Consider the following 26764-nt stretch of genomic DNA (forward strand, 5'->3'; position numbering starts at 1 on the left):
AGTATCCATCATGACTGAGGCTGCCAAAGTCCTCGAATGAAGAGGGACATCGGCTTGAGCCTACGATTGGGCCCGGGGATATGTCAGTCAAGATGGGCGGGTGCAATCTCAAGCCAGTGCACAGTACTGGTGGAGATAGGCGGCCAGAGTAGCGGCGGAAGCGCTGAAGGAGAGCCGGTTTCTTTTGATTGGGCGATGAGGGAGGCAGTGCCGCCCTCCGACTCCGGATTGGCTGAACGTGAGCCGCGCCCCCCTCACGCCGGCAGCCTTCTGTAGGAGAAGCGGGCCCGGCTCGCCTGTGTCAGCCGGACCAGCCAGTGCGGTTATAGGCGGCTCACTGGATCCCTAACCGGAGCGACGTAAATCTGGGAGGGGCGCGCGTCATCTCAACGGTGCGGGGACACCAGTAGGCGGCGGGAGAGAGGGCTGCGGCGCAGCGGAGAGCGAATAAGGCGCCTCAACCGGAATCGTCTTGGGAGCGACGTCGCACCCGGAAGTGTGGCAAGACGGACGCCGCACCCGGAAGTGTGATGCTACGGCGGCTTGAGAAGTGATGGTACCCGGCCAATTGAGATACGGGGTTAAAACAGGTGTGTATGTATCTTTATTTTCTAAGGCCCAGTGGGACCTCCCTTTTCGGAAAATGTTGGAGGGTGCGCGTATTTGGCATGTTTTTGACTGTTTCATCCTGTTGAAACCCGACGGGAAATGAGCACTAGGAATGTGTCCGAGGGGGCCAGGCTCAGTAGAGGCTTTTAAGAACTTTCTTTTGCCGCCTGTCACCTTCAATTCTTCTACCCCACAGGGATGTGCAGATGGAGGCTGGAGGTGACACTACTGCCCCACCCCCTGGGGACGTGGAGGACTTGGAGGACACTCGGTTTCCCAGTGAGATGGCAGGAGACGGTGGAGGGCTTCGCGAAGACCCACCGGATCCTGGAGACGGGGACCAGGAGGAAACAGGTATGCCTTCCCCTCATTCGGGTCTTGGAAGGAATCCCTACGGAGTGTCTTTGTGGAGGGAGGTCAATGGAGGACCAGCGAAGAGTCTTTTGGGACTCAGGAAAGTAGCTTAAACCATAGCAGGATCAGTAGGAGGTCATTGTGGACACACGGTGTAATTTAAATCATGGAGGAATGACAAGGAAATCCGTGGGTATCAGGGGATGTTCCCTGGGGCCTTGGTGTGAGTTCAGGTCTTTGATGAATCAAGAAGAGATTGGGGTCACAGAGGGGCATGGGCATTTAGGATGTTTAAATCAATGAATGACCAAAAGAAAGTTAATACAGTCGAAGGGAAACTATTTAGAAGTCAGTGTCTTTGGTGGCTAAGGTGTTATGTAAGTCCTTGCGGTGGGAAAGGGGATCAGTAGTGACCAGTGGGCACTCAGTGTTTTCATCATTGAGGAATCAATGGTGAGTTGTTGGGGGCAGTCTTTAAGGAACCAGAAATTAGTGGATGTTAACGGTGATCATCGGTAGGGAGGCCGTGGACATCAATGAGTTTATTTGGAGACTGAGATGACCTATAGGAGAGTCTTTGAAGACCCAGCTGGATGTGTAAAGGTATTTGGTGGAGACACAATGGGAGTCTTTGGGGAATCGATGTTCACTGACCACTTTGGAATGAGTGGATGTTAGTGGCATCATCAGGAAGGATGAGTGGACATCACTGAGAATAAATGGTGGTGGTAGGGGGAACTTGGGAATTACTGTCAATTAATGGCAGGTACTGGGAGGAGGTAATTGGTAACTGGGTACATGGGGGATCAGTGAATGTCAACCAGAGAATGAGGGAATATGTGGTCACTGGGATTTTATGGGAAAATTGTTGAGACATACTTACCAATGGATAATAATGGTTGTCATTGAGGGATGAATGGATATTGACTGGAATAAAAGGGAGGAGTGTCAAGGGAGTCAGTAGGGGGCAGTGAAGTCCTGGGTTTTATTGGTGAATATTAATGATGGTCATGAAGAAAGTCATTATTATTGTCCTGTGTGTTAGTGTATATTATAGTGGGTATTGTGAGGAAGGGAGTAGCTATCCGTGAAAATAAAGGGAGGCCAGGGAAATCAGAGGAGGTCACTGAAGTCCCGGGTGTTAGTGGAGATTAATAGTAGTCACTGGAGTGAAGGGAGAATGGAATAACAGGGTCAGAAGAGTCAGTGGAGGTCATATGAAGTCTCAGATGTTAGTAGAGGTTGATGGTGGTCATGGTGGGGATGAAGTGCCCATGGAGTAAAATATTTTAGATTGTGTGACAGAGCAGTCATTGGAGGAATTAGTGATATTGTAGGGTCACTGGGATGTTAGTGAACAGCAGTGGGAGTAAATAGTGGATTAAGGAAGGCTTGAAGATCTGGGTGTTAGTGGATATTCATGACCGTCATTGGGAGATTTAGTGGTTATCATCAAAAATGTACATGGGTGACCAGAAGAGTCAGTGAGGTCATTAGGGATCAGTGAACATTGATGAAAATAAATAAGAGGTTAGGGAGGAGTGGGGCAGGGGGAAGGATTTAAATGAGAGAATACAGAGATATTAGTAGATGTCCTGGTGGCCAATGAGGGGTGAGTAGGTACCAGGAGAATAAATGAGGGGTCAGAGGTTTTAGTGGGGAATCACTGAAGATGGAAATATTAATAATGGTCATTCAGAGGCACTGGGGTGCTTTGAAAACTTGGAAATGGCAGTTATTGAAAGAATAAATAGTCTCTAGGGACATAGTTCAATAATGACAATGAGAGATTGGATTGTTGGGGTTTTAGAGGGATCTCTTGGGTGTCATTGAGAGGCAGAGGAGACACCTGGAGGTCTGCGTCAGCAGCAAGGGTCATTGGGGAGCCGGTGGAGATTTGGTAAATCCTTGGGTACCTGGAGTTAGTGGGGGTCCACAGCCAGATGACCCACCAGGAGTTCTCTTTCAGAATCCGAGACAAAGGACCAGCCACCCGGCCTGCTGTCACCACTGCCCCAGTCAGGGGCCCCATCATGCACCTGTGGGCTCTGGGATCCCGCAGTCTCTGAGAATAGTCCCACAGGTGGCCCTGAGAGTGGCTCTGGGGGCCAGGGTGGGGACCCCAGTGACGAGGACTGGCGCAGCAAGCGGAAGCACGTGTTTGTGCTGAGCGAGGCAGGCAAGCCCATCTACTCGAGGTACGGCAGTGTGGAGGCACTGTCCACGACCATGGGCGTGATGACAGCCCTCGTGTCCTTCGTGCAGAGTGCAGGAGATGCCATCCGTGCTATCTACGCCGGTGAGCAAAGGAGGAGGTAGACCGGGGGATGGTGACGGGGAATCTGGCTGGCTGGCCCACCGGCTGCCTGGGGGACTAGCCCACCAGCCAGGGGTGAGTCCGTGTGTGTGTGTGTGTGGATAGCTGGCCAGGTGTCTGTCTGTTGTCCGTCTGTTTGGCCAGTTGGGTTCTGAGTGATTAACTCGCCCGGGTCTAAGTCACTGGCTGGATAAACTTCCTTATTTATCTGAAAGCGTGACCTCGGGGGCTCTATGGCTGAGTTGGGTGTCTTGCTGGGCTCTGTGTCAGTCCTTGCTCTGTGTCATCCATGCTGTGTGTCTCACCTGATTCCTTGACCCATGGTGTCTCTGCGAATACCCACACTCCCCCCAGTTGTCCTTATCCCAGCCCAAGTGTACCATGGGGTGACCGCGTGAGCTTGGGCCAGCAGTGTGTGGGTTCAGGCAAAGAGCAGAAGAGCCCCGCCCGATCCCCTCCGGTCGCCACTGACCCATCTCTCCCCCCCGCCCCCACCCTTCCCTCCCCTAGAGGACCACAAGCTGGTGTTCCTACAGCAGGGCCCACTGCTGCTGGTGGCCGTGTCAAGGACTCCACAGTCGGCAGCCCAGCTGCGGGGGGAGCTGCTGGCTGTGCACGCACAGATAGTGAGCACGCTGACACGCGCAAGCGTCGCCCGCATCTTCGCGCGCAAGCAGAACTACGACCTCCGCCGCCTGCTGGCCGGTTCAGAGCGCACGCTCGACCGGCTTCTGGACAGTGTGGAACGCGACCCCGGTGCCCTGCTCCTGGGCGCGGTGCGCTGCGTGCCCCTGGCGCGCCCACTGCGGGAAGCACTGGGCGCGCTGCTGCGCCGCTGCACGGCACCCGGCCTGGCTCTGTCTGTGCTGGCGATCGGAGGGCGACTGGTGACGGCAGCTCAGGAGCGGACCGTGCTGGCCGAGTGCCGCCTGGACCCGGCCGACCTCCAATTGCTGCTCGACTGGGTGGGGGCGCCGGCCTTTGCAGCAGGAGAGGCATGGGCGCCTGTGTGCCTGCCCCGCTTCAACCCCGATGGCTTCTTCTACGCCTACGTGGCTCGCCTGGATGCCATGCCTGTCTGCCTGCTATTGCTGGGCACCGACCCTGAGGCCTTCCATGACATGGCCACCTGCCGGCGCCTGGTGGAAGAGGGCATGCACACCCTCGGGGCCACGCGTGCCCTCCGGGAGGCTGCCAGCTTCTCTAGTGCCCCAGCAAGCAGTGCCCCTGCCTACAGTGTGCAGGCTGTGGGAGCACCCGGCCTCCGCCACTTCCTCTATAAGCCGCTGGATATCCCCGACCATCACCGCCAGCTGCCTCAGTTTACCAGGTAGGCCCTGACCCTATGGGCGGTTGGCTGGGCAGGCAGGCTTATTTGACTAAAAGATTCTTCTGCTGGACATGAGGCGGGAGAGAGCCGGGCATCCTCAGGAAAGGTGGGATCGAATGGGTGTCTGTGTAATGAGGGAGGCTCAAGGAATCCCTTACTCTAATCCAGTGCTCAAGGAATCAATCCCTCGTTTGCTGGGGAAGCTGGGTCTCCAGCCCCTGAGAAACCCCAAGTCCGATGGGGAAGGCTCGGCTGCCTCATTTCATTGAACCCCTAGACTGAGGGGAGACGGGCGAGCCAAGGAGGCCTCTGACTGACCTTGGCCTTACCTCCCGCGGTCCCCGCAGCCCTGAGCTGGAGGCCCCGTACGGCAGGGAAGAGGAACGGCAGCGCCTGTCGGACCTGTACCACCGCCTGCACGCGCGCCTTCACAGCTCCTCCAGACCCCTGCGCCTCATTTACCACGTGGCCGAGAGGGAGACGCTGCTGGCCTGGGTGAGTCGGCTAGGGGTCAGAAAGGGTTCGTTCCCAACCTCACGCCTCCTTTTCCCCCACCGGATCCCCTCCGACCGTAACAGCCTCCATCGAGCACGCTGTGCCCTGGCCTGCATCACTGTTCGTGACGCTACATGTGTGTCTTTGAAACCCAGGAGGATCTCGGGGTCTCCAGCCCTCCAGTAGCCCCATCTGTTCTCTGTTCCCCCGTAAACAACCAGTACAGTGTCTTCGACTCTGAAGAGGTCACATTAACAGCCATCAGTGTGCCTCCTGCTTCCCGGTTAGCCCTGCCTGTGTGTGCTCAGTGCACCTGTCACTCTGAGTCCCCAGCGCTCTTGAACATGACAGAGTTGGTCCCAGGCTGTGCCTTCTGCCCGGGGTGTTCTCCCCTGGGGTCTCCGGGGCTCCTGCCTCCCCTCCCGTGGGTTTATTAAGGGTCAGCTATTCAGGGAGTTTGGTCAAGGTGACCCCGTTGGAAATAGCACCTTCCCCCAGGCTCTGCCATTTAGTACGCACATATTAAATAACTTCTTGTATGTCTGTTGTGTATCAGGCATTGTTCTCACCTGAGAATTTTATTTTACTTTTACATTTTTTTCACTTTGATTTTTAAGCAATTTCAGACTTAGAAGCTACAAAACAGTACAAATAATTACCATAAATAGGTCTTTCACCGAGTTTCCCCAGATGTTAACCACAGGCGCTTATTAAAATCAGGAAATTAGCATCACTACAACATCATCTCATCCACAGACCTCATTTAGATGTCACCAGTTGTCCCACTAACGCCCTTTTACAGCTCCAGAATCCAGCGTAGGATCATAGGCTGGGTTTACTTATTGTCTCGTTTAAACCCTCCGTAGTCTTTTTTGTTTTGCATGTCGTTGGCACGTCTCAAGGGTACCAGCTAGTTAGTTTGTAGAGTGTCCCTCAACTTGGGTTTTTCTGATATTTTATCCTGCGTTTTGGGCAAAAATATCCCCCGAGTGAGTGATGTGTCCTCTGCATCCTGTCAGGAGGTCCACAATATCAGTTTGTCCCACTGTTGATGCTAACTTAGCTCACTTGGTTAAGGTGACATCTCCCAGATTTCTCCACTATAGTGTTTTGCCTCCTTCATAACCGGCAAATATCTTGTGGTGATTATGTCAGACTTGTTTTTTTATCATACTTTCGTCCACCAATTTTAATATCCATTAATGATTCTTGCCTGCAAGAGTTACAACTTTGGTGTTTACCAGGTGGTGATTTTTGAACTCCATCATCCCATCTACATTTATTGGTTGAGATTCTACTACTATATGGAAGAACTTTTCCTCCCCCTGTTTATTTGTTGAATTTTTAATTTTCTATCAATACGGTCTCAGGGATTTTTCTTTAATTCACTGTGGGCTCAAAGACTTTTCTGTCACTTATTTTGGTGCCCAAACGGTCTCTGATTTAGCCAGGCTGGCCCCTGTGTCTGATACGTCTCCATCACTGTTGAAGCATTCTCATTTTCTGGCACAAGATGTTCCAGGCTCATCATGTACTTTCTCTGTGCCCGTCCTGGAATGAGCCATTTGTCTAACGAGCCCTTGTGCCTTTTCGTAGAGAATGGCATTTCAAAACCAAGATACGGTAGGCTCAGGATTTTAAATTGGCTTGTCAGGAGATGACTCACTTAAGAAACGGCATCTAAGGGGGAGGTGGCAGGCCATGTGGGTTTCTAGAGGGAGAATGTGGGGCTTGTCTACAACAGCTGCTCCGTAAGTGTTAAGCTTGTGAAGTTGTTAAGTGTTAAGCATTGTTGTTGTTATACTCGGTGCACAGACGAGCAAACTGATATCCAGGAAGCGCGCGTGCACGCACACACACACACACACACACACACACACAGCCAGCATTACCCAATTGAAGCCACTAGATCCAGCTGATTCCTTGGCCCAACTGAAAACCCCTGGCCCGCCGTGATGTTAGCTTACCTGTTTTAGCCCAGTGACCAGGTAGCACCAGGTGGGAGCCCTCGCCAAGTGTGTTTTCCAAACAGGAGACAGGCATGGGGCTAGGGTGGGGCAGACGGGACAGGGCATGACCAGCTCTGGCTCAACTGACTCTTGTCCCCTCTCAAACCTGCAGGTGACTTCCAAATTTGAACTCTATACCTGCCTCAGCCCCCTGGTGACAAAGGCTGGTGCCATCTTGGTAGTGACCAAACTCCTGCGCTGGGTGAAGAAAGAGGAGGACCGGCTCTTCATTCGTTACCCACCCAAGTACTCCACACCCCCAGCAGCCCCAGCTGCCTCTACAGACCAACCTTCCCATAATGGCTTGTTCACTGGACCTTGAGAGGCTGCTAGATTGAGCAGCGCTGGGAACCACCACCTTTAGCTTTTACCTTCTGTCTCCACCCTGGAAATGGGGCGCAGGAGGGGCAGGGGAGAGGCTGCTTCCCCCGGCACCTCCACCTCTGGGGCAAATCCTTAGGCCTCCCTCTGCCTCCCTCTCCCTCTGCCTCACCTTCTCCACCTGGATGATGTGCCGGCCTCTGTTAGGGGCTGTCTCCTCCCCCACACCCCGTGTCCTGCATCAAGAGTCGGCCTCCTTGATGGGCTCTCAGCCCTGAGTGTCCAGGGCTGGCCAGGGTCCCCATGGGGGGCCCGCAGGGCCTCTGGAATTGGGAATGCGGTGCCAGCCTATGGCTGGAACCAGCCTGGGGATATTTTAAAGAAAAAAAGACTGTACATAAAAGGCCTAAAACCGGTTCCCACGAGGACATTCCTTTCTCCTTCACGTACTTCATCTTTACCCTGTCAAAAGTGGCCCCCATCAATGTAGCTGCTGCTGCTAGTAGTGAGAAGGCGGCCTCCAGGGCCTACCTGTCTCTGTAACCCAGGCAGAGCACCTGACTTCGCACATGGCTGAGATCCAGACTTTTTACGCAGGCGGTGCCCTCGGCTTCCAAGGCTCATTGTACTCCTCTACGAAAAGGAGGAAACATCGCGTAGGCTGTCACGTGAGGATTTGTAAACGAAAGGGGACTCGACCTCTTGTGTACCACCGCACAGCACACGTGTATGTGTCCCAGACCTTCACAACCTGCACAGCAACCTGGAGAGGGAAAGCCCTCCCTAGAGTTTGTATGTGTGTGCACAGCACTCATTCCTCAACCGAACCAAGACCCAGTTGTGCTCCTGTTTTGCCTCCCCCGGAGTTGGCGGGCCTCAGGGTAGACGCATGCGCGCTGTCAATCAGGGGCACCGGTCCGCGCTTGGCTACAGCTGAAGCCTCATTGCTCCTCCGCCCGGGTCAACTGGCGAGCGGACACGCACTACACGCATGCGTGCCGCAGAGCCTGTAGCCCTCGCATAGGTGGGGTTTTTTTTGTTTTTGTGTTTTAACCAATCGTCATCCGAGGCGCACGCAAGCGCAACCTCCCGCGCGTAAGAAAATGGCGGGGAAGTTAGAGCCTTTGGCAATGGAGCCACCGGAAGTTGTGGAGGAGACCGAGGAGGCTGAAGGTAGGGAGGGCGAGCAGGCGTCTCCGCAGTCGGGTCAGAAGGGAGGGAGGCTTTGTCCCGTAACAATAACGAAATGTTAGTAGCGGTACTAAAAACGTGAAAACTTAAGCTTTTTATAAAAAACCCTTCATCAAAGGGGAGACAACTAACTATTCTCAATCTAGATTAACTCCCGTCAACTTCGTTGGGTATGTTGACTTAAATGTTTGGAAGAAACAACAGCCTGTATATTTCGGTATGCATCCCTTCACACAAAACACGGAGGTGGATGTTGTCACAAAAATCACCCAGCTGCCGCCACACCGAAGAAAATCCCCAGTAATTCCCCAGTGTCCTTTCACACCCAGCCCACGTCACATTTCGCGTGGACTCTTGGGTCTTAATGGAGAATGGCCTCTCCCACGGACAGCTTTTCTCCACAGCATTTTGTCAGTAATGACACCCCACACCCTAGTGAGAGGGGAAAAATTGCCCTAGAGATCATTAGAAATCACAGTGTAGCCAGAAGAAGAAAATCTCCCAAGACGGTGAGCCGCCGCTCTCCCCCCTAACATTTTTTCGTTACAGACATTTTCGGAATGTACACAACTACAGCAAATAACATGGTGAAGGCCCATGTACCCATCACTCTGGTTTCAAATGTCGACTCTCTGCCCTCCTCTGATCTATCCCTGTCCCCCTTCCTGCACACTCTTTAAACCATTATATTGATAACATGTTGGATTGCATCTTTCCAGATCTATCTATGCAGGCATCGTCAATAGTTATGATTGTTGTTTCTCCAGCACCTAAAACAAGGCCTGCTTGGTATATAGTAGGTACTCAGTAATTTTCTTTTTTGTATTGTATGGATAACTAATAACTTTACCAGGAAGAGCTCTCTTACATGAGGGCTACATGTGGAGCGCCAGCTATAAGCAAAGAACAGACAGAAATGAGAAAGCTGCAAATAGATCTCATGTATTGAGCAGTTACTATAGCACTTATGATAGTAACAACTGTGCTGAAAACTATTTTAGTTTCAAGCTTTCAAATTAGTCACAATTGAAGTTATGATTAACTTCACCAGCCGCAGAGAAAATTGAAAAGCATATCAAGTTATCATTTTCTAGCCCATTGAAAATGGCTTTAAAAAGAGAGGCTTTAAAATCTAGTATTGATTACTCTGTGGGGAAACAGCCTGTCTCTTGCCTCACTCAGAGAACTGACCACTAAAGACTTTGCTAGAAGCAGTTTGGAAGTATATGGTTGGCATCTAAAATGCTATTCCGTATCTTTAGTCACTGTGCTCAGTAATCAGAGAGTATGCAGATGTGTGGACCACAAAGGATCACTGGAGTGTTGCGGATGGAAGTAAAACACAAGGAGCAATCAGGGAAATGGCTGGATTTAGATCTGTCCATGCATTTCGTGGAATGCTTGTGTGGCGGACATTATTTTAAGCAGTGGGGGAAAAATCCAATCTCATCTAAGATACTTAACAGTGGGTTTTAAAAGCGTAAGATCATGGTTTGTTGACACAGAAGGAGCTCCAAAGGTGATCATAGTTTTATGAGAGGAAAGCAAATTGGGATTTAAAAAAAACCAGGGGGCCTTGTCAACTAGAGCCCTATGTATGTCGCACAGAACAGCGTCTGAAGCTAAAGGCCTAACGACCCTCAACAAGGGACGTAGGTTTTTCGGAGTGCACAAAGGTGGAGGTATTTTGTGATGTTTTTTTTTTTTTCTCTTTTATTTTTCTTTCAGGAAAATGTATTCTATAATTTTAAAATATAAGAGAAATAGGGGGATTTTTGAATGGCATCGGAGGGTCATATAGTGACCTTGAGCACTGTTAACATCCCAGTTTTGATGGTTATACTGTGGTTACCTGGTAGAGTCCCCTTGGGTATAGGAAATATACACTGGAATAGTAAGGAATAATGGGCCATGGTGCCTGCAATTTGTGTTACAGAAATGCTCACAACTGGGAAATCTGACACCAAGGCAGATAAGAGCACTGGGGCCTTTTTCTACCACTTTTATGTACATCTGAAATTATTTCAAAATAAAATGTTAAAAGGGACTCCTGCTGTACAGGCTGTTTTATAATATACACTCCTAAAAATGTTTATCAGGACGTTAGTCTGATTATTTAAAAGATTTGCTGATAACTCACTATGACTAGGACTAGAAATAAGGTGGGGAGGAAAAATACAGACAGAGCTTTGGCAGAAATGGTTACAAAAGCCGGCTATAAAAGACACGGAGACAATCAAATCACGTTATCTGGGCACTGGATGGTATTACATGATGACTGTTACTCTTGTTGGTATGGTTAAAGGTTTGGAGTCATCTGGTGAAAATCCCTTAAGTAGCTGAGACTCTTCATGAAATATCCAGGGATGAAATGTCAGGAAGCATAGGGCTTTCTTGAAAATACCTCAGCACAGGAAAAACGTAGCTGAAGCAAATACGGATGAATATTAACAGCTGTCAGATCTCAGCCACGCAAAAATCAAAAAGTTCATCATGGTGTCCTCTCTACTTTTGTGTGCGTTTGGAAATCTTCGTGTGGAACACTAAAAAGAAAGCAAATAATTAGAAATACTTCCCCCTTGTTAATAAAGTAGCTTTAATTTTTGTTTCACTTCCAAATATTGAATATTATAAAAATTTAAGAATCTCAAGCAGAGACATACCCACCTAGTATTACTGATTATATCAGAGAAAGGCAGTAAGATTTAGGGCTAAGGCGAGAAGGAAAAGTGTCATTTTAACTTCACCAATTTCTGTAGTGTCTGAATGTTTTGGGGGGTAAGAAAGTAAAAATTAAAGCAATACATGAAATACATTTTACTAAAAGGTCTGAGTGTGTTCAAAGGCAGTAGTTACCTCTGGGAAGGGGAGTAACTTGATGAAGGGGCTGTTCATGAGAGGAAGCTTTTACTTTTGGTCCAGGTTTTTCTACATTAGCTTATTAAGTGCTGAAAACTTCAAAAGCAAAATTAAATTAATGCATGCTAATTTGTAAAGGATTTCAGACAAGACAGAAAGATGTACAGAAGGTGAACATATCACCCCAAACATTTTTTAAAATTTCATTTACTTTTTTTAAATGTTTGTTTATTTTTGGCAGAGAGAGACAGAGCATGAGCAGGGGAGGGGCAGAGAGAGAGGGAGACACAGAATCCGAGGCAGGCTCCAGGCTCTGAGCTGCAGCACAGAGCCCGACGCGGGGCTCAAACTCACAGTCGGATGCTCAACCGACTGAGTCACCCAGGTACCCCAACCATGACTTAAAACATGATTTCTAATGGCTACAAAAGATTTCATCCTACGAATGTGCTGTAGTTAACTAAGATATCTTTAGGTTGCTTCAGTTTTTTAAGATTAGAAACACTGAACAATTTGCCCACCAGCGTTTATTTTCTTAAGATAGATTCCTAGATAATGGAATTTCTGATCTGGAGGATTTGACTAATTTTTTACTATTTACTACTAAAAAGCTTGAAATGTAAGACTGGTTTTGCCTATCATTTTGGCAAAAATTAAAAAGTTTGAAAACGTATTTGGCTGCTAAGATTACGGGGAAGGAGTCTTTTGTGGACCTGCTTGAAACAAGTGGAGAGCAATTTCATAATACACATCAAATTTAGGAACACACATGCCCTTTAATCCAGCTGGTAGCCTAGTAGGAATTTATCCAGTAAATATATTCCCATACCTGCACAAAAAAGAATGTATGGGGTTGGTTTTCTGGTTGAATTGTGGCCCTCCCCCAAATTTATGTCTACCAGAACCTAAAAATGTGACCTTATTTGGAAATAGGGTCTTTGTAGATATAACTAGTTAACATAAAGTCATACTAGATAGTAGAAGAGGGAAATTTGTACATACAGAAATACAAGAATGCCAGGTGAAGACAGACACACACAAAGAAGGAAGACCCCAAGGGAAGACCCATTTTGTGGTGCTTCTTTTGATGCTAGTCATTGATGACCATATCCTGGACCTACTGATTCTTTAAAAATTTGTTTCACTACTTTAAAATTTTTTCATATTATAATACAGGTAGTCAGATGTTAGAGGAGTATATTTATTTATTGTTGAGAGAGAGAGAGATCAGGGGTGGTGCAGAGAAAGAGAGAGAGAGAGAGAGACAGAGGATCTGAAGCATGCTCTGAGCTGTCAGTACAGAGCCCGACTCAGGGCTTGAACTCATGAACCATGAGATCATGACCTGAGCTGAAGTCGGGCACTTAACTGACTGAGGCACCCCAGACCCATTGATTCTTTAAGAATTTGCAGCTTGTGGCCTATAATGATTTAAAAAAAAAAATTATCTGAAATCTTTCTGTCCTACTGCATCAGTTTGAACTTCATACTGATTCTAAACAGCAGCAGCAACAGAAATGCATCCCCTCCTTCTCTCACCCCCGTGTTTCATTTCATTAAGGAGATGCCTGTGGTGTCCCTTGACCTCTTGGGAGTAGCTGAACATGAGGAGTCCTGATTCATCCAGCACACATCGTAAACCTCAGGGACAAGGGACGGGCTCTTGCAGGAGCCTGCTCTGTCTGGAAGCCCCTCAGCCTGCCCTCGGTTCCAGGTCAAGGGTGTCTACGCCTTCCTTCATCCCTTCCCAGAAGGCCTGGACCTTCCCTCCCTCCTGAAATTGTGGTTTTCATCTCCACAGGGCAGACCAAGCCTTTGAAGGTGCCTGAAGACTTGCTGGCAATGGTGAAAAAGCTGCACAAAGGTCATGCATGTCTTTGTGTCTGAGGCTCAGCCTGGGGTTTTGAGGCAGGCAGATGTGGTTCAAACCCAGATCTCTCACTCAACTCACAACCTTGGGAAATTATCCCACTGCACATTCTCCCTCTTGCACAACTTAATTCTTTGAACTAAAAATATAGCTTCAAAATTCAAGAAGTATAAGAGGATGGAAAAGCCTCCTCTCTTACACACATGAACGCACACACAAACACCAGCCACCCGTGTCCCTGACCCAAGGGCTCGCAGCAACTATTTTTAAATTCTTAGGTATCTTTCCAGAGCTTAAACAAAATACATTCATGGGTGTGTATTCTTTGTCCTCCCTTTTAATACACGATGGCAAATGGCAATGCAAATGACTGTACCTTGCTTCCATTGTTGAGGGGGGCCCAGGAGCCAGCCTACATCTGGGCTGGGGCAGGGTACTGGCCACGTTTGAGGTTTGACCCCCACCCCAGCCCATCTGCAACTTAAATACTGTGATCCGTTGGTCTGTTTGGTCTGTTTCAAATAAAAGAGAATCACTTCTTCCTCCTGCCCTCACACTGTCCTCCCAACCCCCATGGCCACCTGCAGAAGTGCATAGGGGCTGCTGCCTAGGCTAAAATTAGGTAGAGAACTTACGGGACTGGAAATGCAGGGTGTTGGTGACCCTCTCCAGTAAAGTGAAGACCCTCAGGAATTTGTTACTGTAATCAGCACCTTGGAGAGCATCCAGGCTCCTGGAAGTCTCAGGGGATGGGGTTGGTGGCCTGGGAAAATCAAGGGCTTGAGTTTATTAACTCCGGAACTCCAGATTCTCAGGGGTTGGTAGTGAGACCCAGCAAGGGGTGGGAAGCTTTTGCCCCAATTCTGTGCAGCTGACTGAAGTCAGAGAGGGCTGAGGAGGAAGTCTTTTCCATACAGAGCCCTGAAATTGGGACTGAGAAGTTAGAGATGGTTCCCTAAAGAGAGAATGATCTCCCTGTCACGGGAGAACCTTAAAGTTGCTATCCACAGAGGAAAGCATTTTTCTCATTTCTCAAATGTGGCCAAGACCACAGTCAGATGGACAGAAGTGACTGCCAGGCTTTCAACAGGGTGGAGCAGGTGGGAGATCTCCCCACTCCCACCACACTCAAAATTACATCCAGAAGCCTCCAGCATGCCCCAGGAGGCCCTGAGTGATCTGCCATCCCACTTGCCCCACCTTGCCTCCTGGTGCTTTTGACTTGCTCGCTAGACTCACACCAGCCACACCAGGCCCTCAGCCATTACTTGGGCATCTGCCTCACTCGCTCCCACCGCTGGAGCTTTGCCCTTGTCCCTCTGCCTGGCATGGTTCCCTCTTCCATGCTCCCCACGCCATGGAGTGGGCAGGGCTCCCTTCCCTCACCTCTATATCAAGAAGCACCCTCTACCCTTTCCCTCTTCAACCCCTTGCTTCGCTTTGTTCCATCCACCGCAGTTACTGTCGCCCACATTGGTAGCCCGTATCTCCGTTCAATGTCCATTTTTCCCATGCAGGATGCACACCCTGCAAGGGCCTCTCACAGAACCCAACGTGTAGCAGGCGCTCAATAAATGCGTTTTGATTGCTAGTAGCAGAGACACTGTGCCAACAACCCACCCACCTCCATCTGCCTTAGACAGCCAGGCGTCTGTCTTCTCTGGCTCAGTCTCCCTTTCGTTCTGCAGAGGGAAGTCTGGAGCCACAGATTGAAGACCTGATTAACCGGATTAATGAGCTTCAGCAAGGTAAACGCCAGGACCTAGGCTTCCTAGCTGGCCAGGAAGAACCTCGACTTGGAGTGCCTCCACCTCCTCAGCTCTAAAATCCAGGCTCCTCTGGCTTCCTTAAAGATGAGTGTGCAGAGTCTCAGTGTGCAAGAGAATAGCAGAGGTAGAGGCTGCACTCACACTGTGTCTTCTCTTTTTTGGCCTAGCAAAGAAGAAATCCAGTGAGGAAATGGTAGAGGCCCAAGCTCTCTGGGAGAGCCTGCACAGGGAACTGGACTCCTGTAAGTGGCACTAAGAGAGGGACCCAGAGATCTTAGGAGCACTGCTGATGTTCTCTGCATGCCTCAAGGTCTTTGCATGGATGTTCCCTCCACCTGCATTGCTCTTACCCCTATAATCCAGATTGCCTTTTGTTGTCTCATCACCTTTCTGCTGTCAGCGCAAACTTCATTCTAACAGGTCGACCTCAATGCCCCATCGGAATATGGAATGGCACCTTCTGTCTGTCACCATCACTTTCCTGCTTGACTCGTTTCTTCACAGCCTTTATTTCCACTTGACATAACAGATTTATTTCTAGTCATCTATCCCATTGGCCTAAACCCTGTGCATTCTGCAGTCTTCACTCCTTTGGCATTTGCAGAGAATGTGGACAGTGAGGGGGAGAAACTGGATCAGGATGCCCCCCCCAGTAGGAGATGGGTGCGGGTGGCAAGAAGATACCGCCCCCCCCCTGCCCTGGCACTGTATCTTACCTTCGGTAACCTTGGTATGCCTTGTGCGCGAAGTGGCAGTGGGGGCACGGGGTGTGGCCCCCGGAGGCTCAAAGTGTCACTGTGTTTTCCAGTGAATGGAGAGAAAGTTCACCTAGAGGAGGTCTTGAGCAAAAAGCAAGGTATTTATCAGCTCTCTGTCTTCATTGTTCTACCCCATTCTACCCACAAATGCCCACCGTTCCCAGAATAGCTAGAGGAATCCCACTGACACCGAGTCAGGGTGCTTCCCTCTCTGCTCACATCTGTCTCTCGGCTGCCACCTGACTCGAAGTAAACACTGAGGGCCTCTGAGTGCCCTCCGATGTGTGATATGATGTGGGGCCCATGACGTCCTCCCATCCCTGATTCCCCAAGAGCTCACACAGGGCTCCCTTGGTTCCTGTCCCCACAGAGGCACTGGGGATCCTCCAGCTGCACTGCCAGAGGAAGGAAAGTGGAGCTCAGAGGTAAGAGGTCCTGCCCAACTCTTCCCTACTTTGTTCCCAACCTGAAGGAGGATAGGGCAAGAGCTAGGGAATATATACCTTGGACACACACTTCTCCTTTTTCCTTTCTGCAGAGTAGCTAGACTTGAGACTCTCTCATCTTTGATATCAGATAATAGTGTTGAGATTAACTCACTCATTTAAATGTCCATTGCTAGTTTCTTTATTAAATAAATTTCACCCACTGTGTTATTCTGAATCTTCTCTTGGTTATCCAGCTCTCCCACCATCCATTCAATTGTTCATCTATCTGCCCATTTAGGCCCCCCAGTCATCCATTCACCCACCCACCCATCCATTCATCTACTCATCTATGCAATCCTTTTCAAGCCAGCCAGCCAGCCAGCCAGCCAGCCAGCCAACCATTATGTCTTCCATCCAATCACCCATTCACCCTCACTCCATCTTTCCAATCACCCATTCATCTAGCTGTTTATTTCTTCCCCCAACCATCCATCCAGCCATCTATCCATCCTTCTAGCAATTCTTCCTTTATTTCTCTGTCCAGCCACCATCCCTCCACACTTCATTTGTCCAGCCAGCTATCCTCTCTTCCGCCAGTCACCCGCCCATCCAGTTATTGTCCATCCGACCATCTCTCTATCCACCTCCATCCTTTGAACGTTTCCTTTCTTGTGACCAGATGTCTCACACCCTGGCGGACCATGATTTTAACAGTGTAGGAAAACCCGGTGATAAAGTGGATGTATGCTTAACCACACCACACGTATCAGTTTATGTTCGTTTTTCTACCTAATCCTCACAATGACAAGGACAGGAGTTAAGGGCTACTGTCACCTTCCCACCACTCCACCATTTTACATATGAGGAAACTGAGACCTAGACTGGTCGAGTAGCTTGTCCAGGGTCCCAGTAGAATAGCAGATCCAGAATTCAGGTCAGGACTTCACAATCTATGAAGCCAAACTACTGTACCCCTCACTGAAGTTTCTTGGGAAGGCATGGTTTGATGAGGGACAGGATGAACAGGGTGATCATCTCAGAGGCCCATAATGCTGCCCACTGTGTCACAGAAGAAAGGAGAATGATGAAGGTTATGAACAGACCACCCCACCCCCCAACCTTGCTGAAGGAAATGGAGGCTTATTTAGAGACTATGACTAAGAGCTGTCTTTCTCCTTCCAGGAAGAACATGTTGCAGGAGTGCACAGAGCAAATTTCTGTCCATAACTGTCAAGTTACAGAGAGTTGCAGGCAGAGGAAGCTGGGGTAACCCCACATCTACAGCCTGATGTGGCAATGGCTGGGCATGGGAGTGGGGCTTGCATCAGGGAGAGTTTGTTGGAAGAGGAGCTGTTGGAAACAAGGCTTGGAGAAGAAAGCCCATAAAGGGGCTCCTAGTAGAGGGAGCACCAGGCAGAGATCCAAGGGTCCCCCAGAGGAATCCCCAGACTGGGCCAGGCTGGGTGTCAGTCTCAGTGTCAGTCTAGCATGTGCTGTCTCATTCCTGGGTCTTGGCCCCTAGGGTTCAGGTTGAAGAACAGCTGGAGAATTTGATGAGCCAGCACAAGGACCTCTGGGAATTGCACGTGAGCCATCCTCATTGCCTCCAACCAAAGCACTTCCTCTCCTGGCTTCTGTGTCCCCACAGACTGGCTCGGTGCCCACCCACTGCTCAGCCCCAACTCCATGGGACAGTCCTTGTCTCCTTTCTTCCTCTTACCCACCTAGTCAGCCCTTCAGCTTCTACCTTAAATCTAGTCACCTCTTACCATCCCGCATTGCCACGTCTAGCATCTATGGCCCGGCCTGTTGCAGTAGCCTTTGCCGAGCATTCTGCTTACTTCCTGCTCACCTAGAGTTCGCTCCCCTGGCAGTGGCAAATGGGAACCCTGAAAAGGCCACGGTTTGATCATCCCTTCATTCAATTAATGTTGCTGGATGCATCCAGCAACATTCCAAGCAGGAGGAGACAGTGAGGAGCCAAAGGGGTCAAGGATTTGTTGTCCCCAGGATGGTTGGGGGGTGGGGGTGGGGGGCATACTCAGACTCCAAACAAAAAAACAAGTAGATAGATCATGTAATGTCAGTGGGGAAGGCGTCTCTAAGCAGGTGACATCTGAATGCAGACATAAAGTAAGGGAGGAAAACATTCAGGTATCCTGGTGCAAATGCTCCTGGAAGAAGGAAAGGCAATGCAAAGGCCCTGAGGCTGACGCGCGTCTTGGGTATTTGAAGAAGAGCAAAGGGTAGGGTGGGGTGGGGTGGGGGAGTGGGGAGAGTGAGAAGAGATTTGCGAGGTGCACGGGGATATAGGGAGCTTTTGGAGAAGAAATGTGTCTCACTACCACCAACCACAGCAGGAACTGCACATGGAGTTAAATCGAATGAATGAATGAATGAATGAATGACCTAATTCCGGTAAGGACTTGCTGAGAGGACAGACAGACGGACAGGTCCCCTCTCTCGCAGATGTTGAAGCAGCGACTGACCTGGGAGATACGTGCCCTGCAGAGCAGCCAGGAGCAGCTGCTCACTGAAGGTTGTACTCCAAGCAGGGGGAGGGGCGAGGGGCGGGGCCGAGTCCGCCGGAGCTCCCGGCCCCGCCCGTGACCCCCCGCCCACCCACAGAGAAACTGGCCCGGGACAAGCTGCGGGAGGTGGAGCGGTGGCTGCGCTCGCCACCCGAGGTCGGGGGCGCCCGGATGGTGAACCACGGGTGAGAGGGCAGGGGCCCTGGGGTGAAAGGGAAGGAACCAGGAGGAGGGGAATGGGCTAACTTTCCCCCCTCGCTCCGGCACAGCCTCCAGCCGACCCCGGGGCGGGCTGGCGGGACTTCTGGGGTGCCGCGCTCCTTGCACCCCTGCCGCTCGCGCCTCGGCTGCTCTGCGTCTGCGGTCTCTGTCGGAATCTCGGTGGCTTCCTCCCCTTGCCGCCCCACTCTCGTTCTCTTCTTCCTCTCTCCGCCCCCCCTGCTCTCCAGGCAGCCGGCGGAGGTGGAGATACTCGAGGGGCAGGAGACTGCCCCCAACCGTTGCCCCCCAAAGGACGCGGCCTGCAAAGGAGAGGTAGGGAGCCCGGCGATGGCGGCGAGGGGGCAGAGACGGCGGGGCTGCCCTCGGAGACCCTGGGAGTCAGCGTCCGTGGGGAGCAGGGCGTCCCGGCGGAGGACGTGAGGAACAGGGTAAAGGCAGCCGCCCGCCCGCGTGCCTGGAGGCCAGCGCCCTCGGGAACCGGGGCCCGCAGCCTGACTCGTGGCTCCCGCAGGCCGGCGCCGAGCGCTCCAGCGCCCGCAGCGAGGACTTGGAGCCGCCCCCAGACCCATAGGACCCGTCCCGCCCCCTCCCCCCACGCCCCTCCTTCGAGGGCGACCGGAAATAAAGGCGAGGATTTCGGACCGTCCTCCACCTCCAGCTTCAGTCTGTTCTCCCCCCGACCTTGGCAGGGGGCGGGGAGTGGGGTGGGGGAGTGGGGGGCGGGGTCCTCGCTCCTTGCGGGCCAGGGGCGTGGCCAGACACTCTGAGCGGGGCCTCGGTCGGGCCCCCGCCCACCAGTCGCGTGAAGGGCTCCAGGAGGAAGCTCAGTGAATTTCCCTGAGTTCCTCAAAGGACACGTGGGTGTCGAGGCCACCCCATCTCCGCGGCGGCACCTCCAATTCCTAACTTTTACCAACAGGGGCTAAAGGGAACGTGTTAAACACCCATGTAAGGTCCTGTATGTCTCCTAGTAAATCCAAGCCTCCCAACAGCCCCTGCATCCCCCACAGACGCCACTGACCTCGGGCCCCTTCCCTGCCCCCCTCACCCGGGCAGTTCCAGCCAGCTGCTGCTGCACCCTCTCCAAGTACTTTTTCATCTCAGGACCTTTGCCCTGCTGTGTCCTCACGTGGTGGGGGGGGGGGGGGCTTCCCCCGGGGGGCTTCCCCCAGGTCTCTACAACAGCAAGTCGGTTAAGTATGTCAGCTCCCTTGGAGGCTGGCGTGGGGGACCCTGTTCCAAAAGGTGTCTTGTTGGGGCGCCTGGATGGCTCAGTGGGTTGGGCATCTGACTCTTGGATTTTGGTTGGGTCATGATCCCAGGGTGGTGGGATCGAGGCCCTGGTGCGACTCTGTTCTGAGTGTGGATCCTGCTTAAGATTCTCTTCTTCCTCTGCCCTCAGCCCCTTCCCCCTTTCAAAAAAAAATAAAATGAATTAAAAAAAATTAAAATTCAAAAGATGTCTTGCGCCAGGGTCCTGTCATTTACCAAACATGTATTCATAAAATGAACGTGCTGGTTGCTGTGTGCCAGGCACTATTGGAGGCCCTGGTTTTAAATCAGAACAGGGGCTTGTAATCTATTAAGTGCTTACTAAACGGTTCACATCAATTTACTGTTATTCCCAGGCTACAGATGAGGAACACCAAGGTGTGTATATCTCTTAGAACAGGGATTTTTATGCAATAAATACTCAATACATTGTACCTACTGTTTATTATTCTCATTACTATTCTTATCATTCCCAATCTAGAGATGAAGAAAATTGAGTCACTGAGTGTAAACAGTAAGCCCATAATAAATATTCAGTCTCGCCATTGTTATTATAGCACAGATGAGGCCACAGAAAGCTTTAATCCCTGTTCCATGGCTTCTACCAGGCCCAGCTGACGACTGGCCTGCCCCTGATCACCTGCCCCACTGCCCACCGTGTAGATTACAAAATGCCCAGGCTTCAGGAATACACTTTACACAATTGTCATGCCATCAGAACTGTTGAATGGCTGTTGAGGAGCAGGACAATCACATGTTCTTAAGCTTTCACCCTACGCCTTATTTATTAACTCTGAAGGGGGGGGTGTACCTTTACAGTGGGGAGATCAGAGGGCGAGACCACCTGAACCAGGGGCTGAGTGTCGCATGACCAGCTGGGGGGCCACTTGACCATATCTTCCTGGTGCGACATGTGGCAGGTACCCATCAGCACGCATGTGAGGATCTTGATGAAAATGCTTAACTTAAATTGAATCAGTTGGAAACTACGGTGAGGGTTCTGTAGCACAGCTCCCGTGCACATCAGGAACAGGTCCGTGTCGTGAAGAATTGGAGAAGCTCTTATGTATCAGTTTCCTGTCACTGCGGTAATAAATTGCCACAAACCTGGTGGCTAAACCAAGTGCATTACAAATGTGTTACCTCAGAGTTCTGGAGGCCAGAAGTCTCAGTTCTGGAGGAACTGGGTGTCGTCAGCGTTCTGCTCCTTCTGGATGCTCTTAGAATCTATTCCTTACCTTTTCCAGCTTCTCCAGCTGCCTTAAATACTTGCCTCCTTCCTTCCAATCCCTGCTTCAATCTGCACATCTCCTTCTCTGACTTTGACCCTCCTGCCTCCCTCTCAAGGACCCCTTCTGATGACATTAGGTAATCGGGGAAAGTCCCCCAACCCAAGGCGCCTAACTAAACCACACCTGCAAAGTCCCTCCAGCCACATTAGGTCACATACTCCCAGGTTGTGTGGATTAGGATATGGACATCTTTGGGGGCCATTATTCTGTGCTACCAGCCTGGAGGACTGTTCTCGAGTGGGAGAGACCAAAGAGACCAAAGGCAATTCATGAAACTTGACTGGGCCCTGCATCAAGGCTGGGAGAAAACAGCTGCAAAAGACATGGTGGGGTCCTTGGGGGAAATTTAAGAACAGAGTGAAATTTGGATGGCAGGGTGGAATTAGTGTGGATTTCTAGCAGTGGCACTGGCAGGGGGTTGGTTGGAGAGTGTCCTTATCTTGGCGGGAGGCGGTTGGAAGTAGGTTTTAAGTTTCCTAATGTCTGCCACCAGTGCTCCAATGGTTTCGCAGAGCAGAAGTGGGTCCGTGTGTGGATTCAGAGACGGGGAGGATAGAGTGGGTGCAGAAAGAGACTAGTAATCGGTCTGCGGGGGGGGGGGGGAGGTTGTATGATTCTTTTTCAAGACTTGAAACCCCTTATCATAAACCTAATAATAAGCGGAAACTTGGGGCTCCGTTTCCATAGCCCCTTCCTGTCTCCTAAATGTCCCAGTGGGAAGCCCCTGAGATGGCAGACTTTACATTTGGGATGAGCACGGGTAACACCAGACTCGAGAACCTGTCCTCGACCCGCACACCTCTTCATTCAAACTCTTGACTTTCTCCAGAGGTGACCGTGCTGGTTCGTGATGTTCTCGTTAGGTCCCAGCTCGACTCTGCCTTCTTAATGAAATTTCTTTATTGGTATTCAGTTCCTCAGAAATGAGAAGTGCATCTCAGGCTCTCAGGCTCTCCCAATTGCCATTGCTCGTCGGGAGATGTTCTCTCTCCTCGGCCAGGGATTTCTGGAATTACAAGGGAGAATGAAGCCTGGCCCGGCCTACAGCAGCCTCCAGAAGGAAATGGGGCTCTACCCTGGTGGCCTTTCCTGGTCTACAACAAATCTGTGTCCTTTGGCTTTTGATCTGCTAGTTGTTCTCCAGGCTAAACTGACCTCCCTCTCCCCGCCCAGCTCCTCTGTCCGCAGGGCTGGTATTCAGTTCCCTGAATTTATTCCCAGAACTTTGCTTCTTGGTCTTTCAGGCTCACATGTGAATGGATCCCAGGGTGGGGGAGCTCAGCTTTGCCAAAGGCTGAAGAGCAAACCCCCCGGGAACCGAGCTAGAAAGGAGCCAACCTTGAAAAGCAGGGGGAGGAGCCAGAGGGACTTGAGGCGTTCACACACGGGGAAAGGGAGGGGCAGGCAAGCTCAGTAGCATCTTGGGGGGACATTCAACCATCTGTCCAGGTGATGGACCAGCTCCGGGGACCCTTAGCAGCCCAGCCCCGCCTCACTCTTGCTGTGTGACTTCACCAAGTCAGTTAGCTTCACTTCACCTCAGTGTCCTCATCTGGAAAGCACAGGCTTGTGAGGGTTAAAGAAACATCTAGAACGCCCCCAAGACAAGACCTGGCCCAGGACAGCACTGGGTTGGACATAGCTGCCATCATTACCACAAAGAATTTTTGTATTCACATTTGGTCACCACGTCAGCGATCACAGCAGATCCCCATCAACACCACTGGTTGGTCGCTTAACTACAACCAGGATAGAGCTGGGATTCAAGCCCAGGTCTTCCTACCTCGAGTCGAGAATTCTCCCTCTTCCACATGCCACACACCACACTCCATTCTTCCCCCTTCCATCCAGGTTTGTCTGTCTTTCTTTTTCTTTCTTTCTTTCTTTCTTTCTTTCTTTCTTTCTTTCTTTCTTTCTTTCCTTCCTTCCTTCCTTTCCTTCCTTCCTTCTTTCTTTCTTTCTTTCTTTCTTTCTTTCTTTCTTTCTTTCTTTCTTTCTTTCTGCTTCATCTTTAAAAAAAAAATTTCAACTGAATAAAATTTGAAGATCTTATTGGCTTTATTCAATGATTCCTGAATGGGGCGGCATCCAATCTAGCAGATAGCAAGTTGCCCTGAGATGCTGTACAAAGTCAAAGGCTTCTAGGCAGAAGGGAGCAGGAACGAGGAAGTTCTAGGGCAAAAATGCTGGTGGGTTATTGCAGACGCACCTTCCTTCAGGAGATGGCAGGGGTCTATCCGGAGGATGATCTCATTAGTGCTGACTTGTGGCTGTCTTTCTGGTGAGTGCACAATAAGCTTGTAATGATTACTACGTCAGAGATTTCTTTTTTCTTTATTTAAAAAAAAAATGTTTTTAAATATTTATTTATTTTTGAGAGAGACAGCAACAGAATGTGACTGGGTTGGGGCAGAGAGAGAGGGAGAAACAGAATCCGAAGCAGGCTCCAGGCCCTGAGCTGTCGGCACAGAGCCCGAGGCGGGGCGTAAACCCACGAGCTGTGAGATCATGACCTGAGCTGAACTCTGATGCTGAACACACTAAGCCACCCAGGCACCCCTCGATTTCTTGATTTTACTTCTGTCTCTCTTTTTAATGGACTTTTAACACCAGCTTCTGCCAGTTTTCCCAGGATCCCATCTGCAGGCGCTGGAATGAGTGGGGGTGTCCCCGGGACTCTCATCCTTGTTATCAAAAACTGTAAAGGAGGAAAAATAACTCTCCCTCTTCCCTTTTGGCGAGTGGCCGAGACCCTTCTTTTTCTACAGTGCCTCGTAAATGGATACGCTCATCTAGGCTAAAAGTTCTCCACTATGGCCACTCTAGCCCAAGGTGATCTCTGATACATTTAACCTGCTTGTTTTCAGCCTTAAAACAAAATTATATTCACCTGCAGACTCACACTGGCTCAGAGTCGGAAGCTGTTAGCTTTTTAAGTCGGACCTGGCTCAATCCCTGGCCCGTTCCGGTTCCGGCCGCTGTCTGGAAAAAGAGGTGCTCCGATAGCCTGAAAGCTCCGAACACCAAGTCCGTGGAGCCAGGACCTGGGATGTGAGAGGGACGAGCCCCCACCTCCAGACGCCCCGGAGCAGGGAACTCCAGGGAGCCGGCAGGTAGGATCTCACCTGGTCGCTCTGGCCCCTGGGGGATGGCAGGGTCTCCTTTGGCTCCTTCTCTGACACCAGAACGGTTGAAAGGTAAACTGAGGCCCATTAAAGAGTTTAAGAGTTTATCTGCACAAAAATGGATTCGAATCCGGCAGCATCCAGTTCAGTAGATAGAAAGGCGCTCCAAGGAGTGGAAACAGTGAAGGAGCCTACAGGCAGCCTGGAGTGCGAGCAAAGAAGTTTTCTAGGCAGAAAAGCGGGCTGGTTACTGCAGAGTTCTTTTCCTTTAGGGAATAGCGGGTGGGCGGGGCGTCCAGCAGGTAGGTCATGCGTGGAGGGCTGATCCGGTGATTGATGGACCGGTTTAAGTCTGCTTCTGAGAGATCCCAAAGTGGAACTAAGTGAAGTGTCAGTTTCATGACCCGGGGCTTGGCATAGTGATTCCATTTGGGGCCTATTGTCTTGTTTGTAACAAAGGGTGGGGGCATTATCCTTGTTAAAAAGACGGGGTGCAGGCGAAATCCTGGCATTAGAAGGGCCAGATGCAGTTTTCTTTATAAATCATCACACGCGTGTGGGTTCCAAGTGCTTGTGCGGACCTTGTGAGAAATCCCACTTGCTGGTTACTGCTTTCCTTCTGCACCAGAAATAAGTTCTTGTTAACCATCAGTGCTTAAAATACTGCTTTCATTGAGGAAGGAGCTCACATCAAATGGAGCTCTTCCCTCTTGAAAGAAGCCTCAGAAACTGGAGCGTCCCTGGGCGCATAAACCCGCTTGGGTCCGCTAGGAGCTCGTGTTCCTTCTCTTTGCCTCAGTTCCTTAGGAAATCTGAGTACCTTTTGAGTGGATACTGTGGGCACCGGACGCACGTGGTAAAGACGTGACAAATTTGTCATTGTTATCTTTTAGCCTCTGGCCAAAAAACAGTGTGGAGGAACTGACAAAAGGTTCCACTCCCTTCCTGTTGCTAAACTCGAGATGGTTTTGCTTTTGTGTACAGGCTTCTGAGTGCGTCAGGGAAAGAAAGGGATGGAAGGAAAGGAAGAAGGAGGGAGACAGCGAAGAGGAGGGAGAGGAAAAGGGGGGGGGGGGGGCAGGCCAGGGAGGGAAATGGAAGGAGAGGAGAGAAGGAAGAATGGAAAATCTTGCATTTGGGAAAGTGAAGTGGAACTTGCTAGACGACGAAGGGGTTCGTGGGTTACCCCTGTTCTGGAGCCCCATCCTATGGCTGGGCCGGATGCCCTCTTCAGGACGCCTTGGAAGAAGGGCAAAACCAAAGCAGGGTCAGAGATGGACCTCCATCCCGGGTTCTCAACTAGGAATTGGAAAGGAACTCTGTTAGCAAAGATTCAGGTATGTGAATTGGGACTCAGTAGAGGTTGGTAACACTGGACTTGAGAGCATTTTTGACCATGATAGACTTTATATAGTAATAAGGTGCTTTTTATGTGTAAGATCTCATTATATTCTCAAAATAATGATGTAAATAAAAGAAGTTGATGTGGCTGAAGCTGTGAGGTTCCCCTTGTGGAAGGAAGAACTCTGGGATCGCCCTCCATGATCCACGACCATGTGTAATTCACCCTCTTGATTGGGGGGAATCCTACATAGGTGACAGGCTGTCACTTTGTCATGAGTATGCCTTATGACACAGCTGACTTCAAGAAAGGGCGACAGTCCTCAGCGGGGCTGACCTGTTCAGGGGAGCCCTTAAAAGGGACTGGGTGCGGGGCAGCTGGGTGGCTCAGTCGGTGAAGCGTCTGACTTCAGATGGTGGCTCAGGTCATGATCACATTCATGAGCCTGACCTTCATTGGGCTCTCTGCTGTCAGCACAGAGCTTGTATCAGATCCTCTGTCCCCCTTTCTCTCTCCCCTCTGTCCCCCTTTCTCTCTCTCTCTTTTCTCTTTTCCCCTCTCTCTCTCCAAATAAATACACTAAAAAACCAAAAACAAACAAACAAAGAAGAAACCCAGAGAGAGACTGGCTGCTTCCTGGTGAAAGAGATTCAAACCATGGGAGGGATTG

General features: G+C 50.5%; 2 protein-coding genes across 3 annotated transcripts; both read left to right on the forward strand.

The window, feature by feature from the left end:
* Window positions 1–259: 259 nt before the first annotated feature.
* Window positions 260–10673, forward strand: MON1B (MON1 homolog B, secretory trafficking associated). The gene is made up of 6 exons (XM_045443609.1): window positions 260–590; window positions 806–963; window positions 2933–3262; window positions 3791–4610; window positions 4958–5105; window positions 7227–10673. Exons 2-6 carry the CDS (start codon window positions 816–818, stop codon window positions 7434–7436), a joined length of 1656 nt encoding a protein of 551 aa, XP_045299565.1. The 5' UTR covers window positions 260–590; window positions 806–815; the 3' UTR covers window positions 7437–10673.
* On the forward strand, window positions 8501–19709 carry SYCE1L (synaptonemal complex central element protein 1 like). Of its 2 annotated transcripts, XM_045443610.1 has the most exons (12): window positions 8501–8608; window positions 13287–13349; window positions 15044–15103; window positions 15292–15366; window positions 15933–15980; window positions 16253–16307; window positions 17493–17576; window positions 17833–17896; window positions 18780–18849; window positions 18939–19026; window positions 19291–19375; window positions 19575–19709. In XM_045443610.1, the coding sequence occupies exons 1-12, from the start codon at window positions 8539–8541 to the stop codon at window positions 19632–19634; spliced, it is 822 nt and encodes a 273-aa protein (XP_045299566.1). In that variant the 5' UTR covers window positions 8501–8538; the 3' UTR covers window positions 19635–19709. The 2 variants fall into 2 exon arrangements, with proteins under 2 accessions (XP_045299566.1, XP_045299567.1); XM_045443611.1 differs by lacking the exons at window positions 17493–17576; window positions 18780–18849; window positions 18939–19026; window positions 19291–19375; window positions 19575–19709 and having other exon boundaries at window positions 17833–18545.
* Window positions 19710–26764: the final 7055 nt, after the last annotated feature.

This window comes from Leopardus geoffroyi, chromosome E2, assembly GCF_018350155.1.
Source record: "Leopardus geoffroyi isolate Oge1 chromosome E2, O.geoffroyi_Oge1_pat1.0, whole genome shotgun sequence".
Lineage (NCBI taxonomy): Eukaryota > Metazoa > Chordata > Mammalia > Carnivora > Felidae > Leopardus > Leopardus geoffroyi.

Excerpts from the sequence above, each read along its gene's own strand:
- MON1B (XM_045443609.1), top strand. The coding sequence starts at position 816 with ATGGAGGCTGGAGGTGACACTACTGCCCCACCCCCTGGGGACGTGGAG. Across the intron at positions 4,611-4,957 it reads CAGCTGCCTCAGTTTACCAG|CCCTGAGCTGGAGGCCCCGT; the intron begins GTAGGCCCTGAC and ends CGGTCCCCGCAG. Across the intron at positions 5,106-7,226 it reads GGGAGACGCTGCTGGCCTGG|GTGACTTCCAAATTTGAACT; the intron begins GTGAGTCGGCTA and ends TCAAACCTGCAG.
- SYCE1L (XM_045443610.1), top strand. The coding sequence starts at position 8,539 with ATGGCGGGGAAGTTAGAGCCTTTGGCAATGGAGCCACCGGAAGTTGTG. Across the intron at positions 15,981-16,252 it reads GGTCTTGAGCAAAAAGCAAG|AGGCACTGGGGATCCTCCAG; the intron begins GTATTTATCAGC and ends CTGTCCCCACAG. Across the intron at positions 17,897-18,779 it reads AGGACCTCTGGGAATTGCAC|ATGTTGAAGCAGCGACTGAC; the intron begins GTGAGCCATCCT and ends CCTCTCTCGCAG.